The sequence below is a fragment of the Octopus bimaculoides genome, chromosome 18 (assembly GCF_001194135.2).
Source record: "Octopus bimaculoides isolate UCB-OBI-ISO-001 chromosome 18, ASM119413v2, whole genome shotgun sequence".
Taxonomy (NCBI): Eukaryota; Metazoa; Mollusca; class Cephalopoda; order Octopoda; family Octopodidae; genus Octopus; species Octopus bimaculoides.
In genome coordinates, this window is record NC_068998.1 from 49160322 (window position 1) to 49162534 (window position 2213).

The 2213-nt window shown below is 35.4% G+C and overlaps 1 protein-coding gene and 1 long non-coding RNA gene across 2 annotated transcripts in view; one reads left to right on the top strand and one right to left on the bottom strand.

Annotated features, from left to right (window-relative positions):
• The window catches only part of LOC128249876 (uncharacterized), a 38572-nt gene that overhangs the window by 29502 nt on the left and 6857 nt on the right, over positions 1-2213 (bottom strand). The gene's annotated exons all lie outside the window — the stretch shown is intronic.
• Positions 174-2213, top strand: part of LOC128249874 (uncharacterized) — a 6208-nt gene continuing 4168 nt past the window's right edge. Inside the window, exon 1 of the mRNA XM_052974417.1 lies at positions 174-343. Coding sequence (XP_052830377.1) covers positions 304-343 — 40 coding nt within the window. The 5' untranslated portion in view covers positions 174-303. The remainder of the gene's footprint in view (positions 344-2213) is intronic.

Below are 2213 nucleotides of genomic sequence, written 5' to 3' on the forward strand. Positions count from 1 at the left end.
ATATATATATATATATATAATGAAAATAGTTAACGCACGATTACTGAGAAATTCAGTGAATGTATAATTCGCACCAATTTGTTTTCCAAATTCCTATAAAACTTGTCATTTAAAACATCGACACACGAGTCTTTAATACAATCTTCGCCTAACAGACAATGAAAGACTTAAGTATAATGACATCACATACATCATATTTATATCTATTTTAGAAATAACATCTGTTGACAGCATTTATAAAGAATTTAGAAAAGATCACTGTATGTAGTTCTCTGTGAAGCCTTCTGTTTGACATAAATAAGTATGATGAATTCTTGTATCTTTATCTTATTTTTCTTTGTTGGTAAGTTGCAATTTAATCATTATATTACTAACAAAATCTTATCTTTGATACACGCGCGCACACACATATCCATACACAAGCACATATGTATTTGTGTATGTATGTAAGTTTGATTGACTTGCTGCGTGTGGTAGTGGATGGGCTGTAGCTGTCTGGTTGGATGATTGTGTGTGAAATATGTGTGCTTTATTCTCCGTAAATGTTTACACATAACCACAAATCACATTCTACTGAAACAAAAAGTTTCATGCAATGCAAATTTGGAGGGTAGCCAACACGAGAATCAATAGCATTAAATCCGTCACATTATTCATTAACAAAGACAGAAGGAAGTATACGGACATAGAAATCATGCAAAGCATACACTGGAGCCGAATTCACTCCTTGGCCCCATCAGACCCTGCCTGTCAAGCCGTCCAACTCATGTCAGTTTGGAAGATGGATGTTAAAAGATGACGATTCAATTTCATGAAATAACAAAGTGACTATTCAGCTGAGAGTTAGACACTAGCTTTTGGTTTACTTATCGAACAATAGATTGTTTGCACTTTGTGTAATCTTGTTTATAACATAATCTGCAGGGCGTATTTTAACACATTGTCGAATTGCAGTAGGGTTTCAGTGATCTCCTAATATAAGTGTTATCTTGAATATACAAATCGATTTGTGTCGGTTTTCCTTAGAAGAATCATTGCTATTTGATTATTTCATCTTGTCTCTGTGAAATCATATGAAAGCTACGTCATGAGTGACGTTAGCGTAATGCGACAAGAATAGAAAAGGATGGTGGAAGTGACAAATATCAATTCTCCCATGGCAAGACAATGACCCTTCATCAGAAGCTGCACTAGAATCAGTGATACCTGAAACAGCTGCTACGAATATATTATCCACATCTGTGAAGAGGCTATGCAAACGTAGGTATTATATTGCTGGTTACGTACATAATATCTCTTTACATGCCAGGAAATTTCCGCAGTTCTGTCCAGGTTTTAAGCTCAAGTATTGAATTTTAGTAACAAGTAGAAAAAGATTAAAACACACACACACACACACACGAAAAGATATATGCGACGTGCGGTAAACAGCATGTCTTTCTGTATCATATAATGTACACAAACTAGCTAACAATTTATTACTGTCATATACATAGGATATGGAAGTACATAGCTTAGAGGTTATGGGCATTGGGCTACCGGGCTACCGATCGTAAATTCGTTAGTTCGATTCTCGGAGGGAAATTGTGTCTTTGAAAAAGACACCATATTTCTAGCTGCACCCGTTAACTCAGCTAGCGAAAATGAGTTAGTTGTAACTCTAATTCCAAAAACCAGCCTTTTGACATCCTGTGCCACACTGAACCTCCCTGAAAACTACGTTAATGAATACGTATCTATGGAGTGCTTAGCCACATGCACGTTAATATTTCGACCAAGCTGTTCCGTTGATCGGATGAGATGACACACTTGCTGTTGTAACGGGCTCAATGCCAGTTTTACGTATAGGAACAAGACGATGGCATTCTCACTACTTGCTGCCGTAATTGTACTCTCGTCGGTTCTCTGTCATTGGACGTGAACGAGATTTGTGTAATATTAAACATGTTTCTTTTTTAACGTTGCAAATATGAATATTGCGAAGCAGATTCTTGGAGACTTGTTTTTATCACGGATGCTAATTCTATGTTGCAAAGTCGAACAACCTGCTTAGCAAATTAAAAACAGGAGTTAACGGCTTGTTTCTTGGTATGACTTGATTAAATATAGGTAAAATATTTTCAGAAATGCGATTGAAGGCGTTTGAAGATATAATAGGATAATACAGATGCAATTATTAAAAAAAAAAAAAAAAAAAAAAAAAAAAAAAAAAA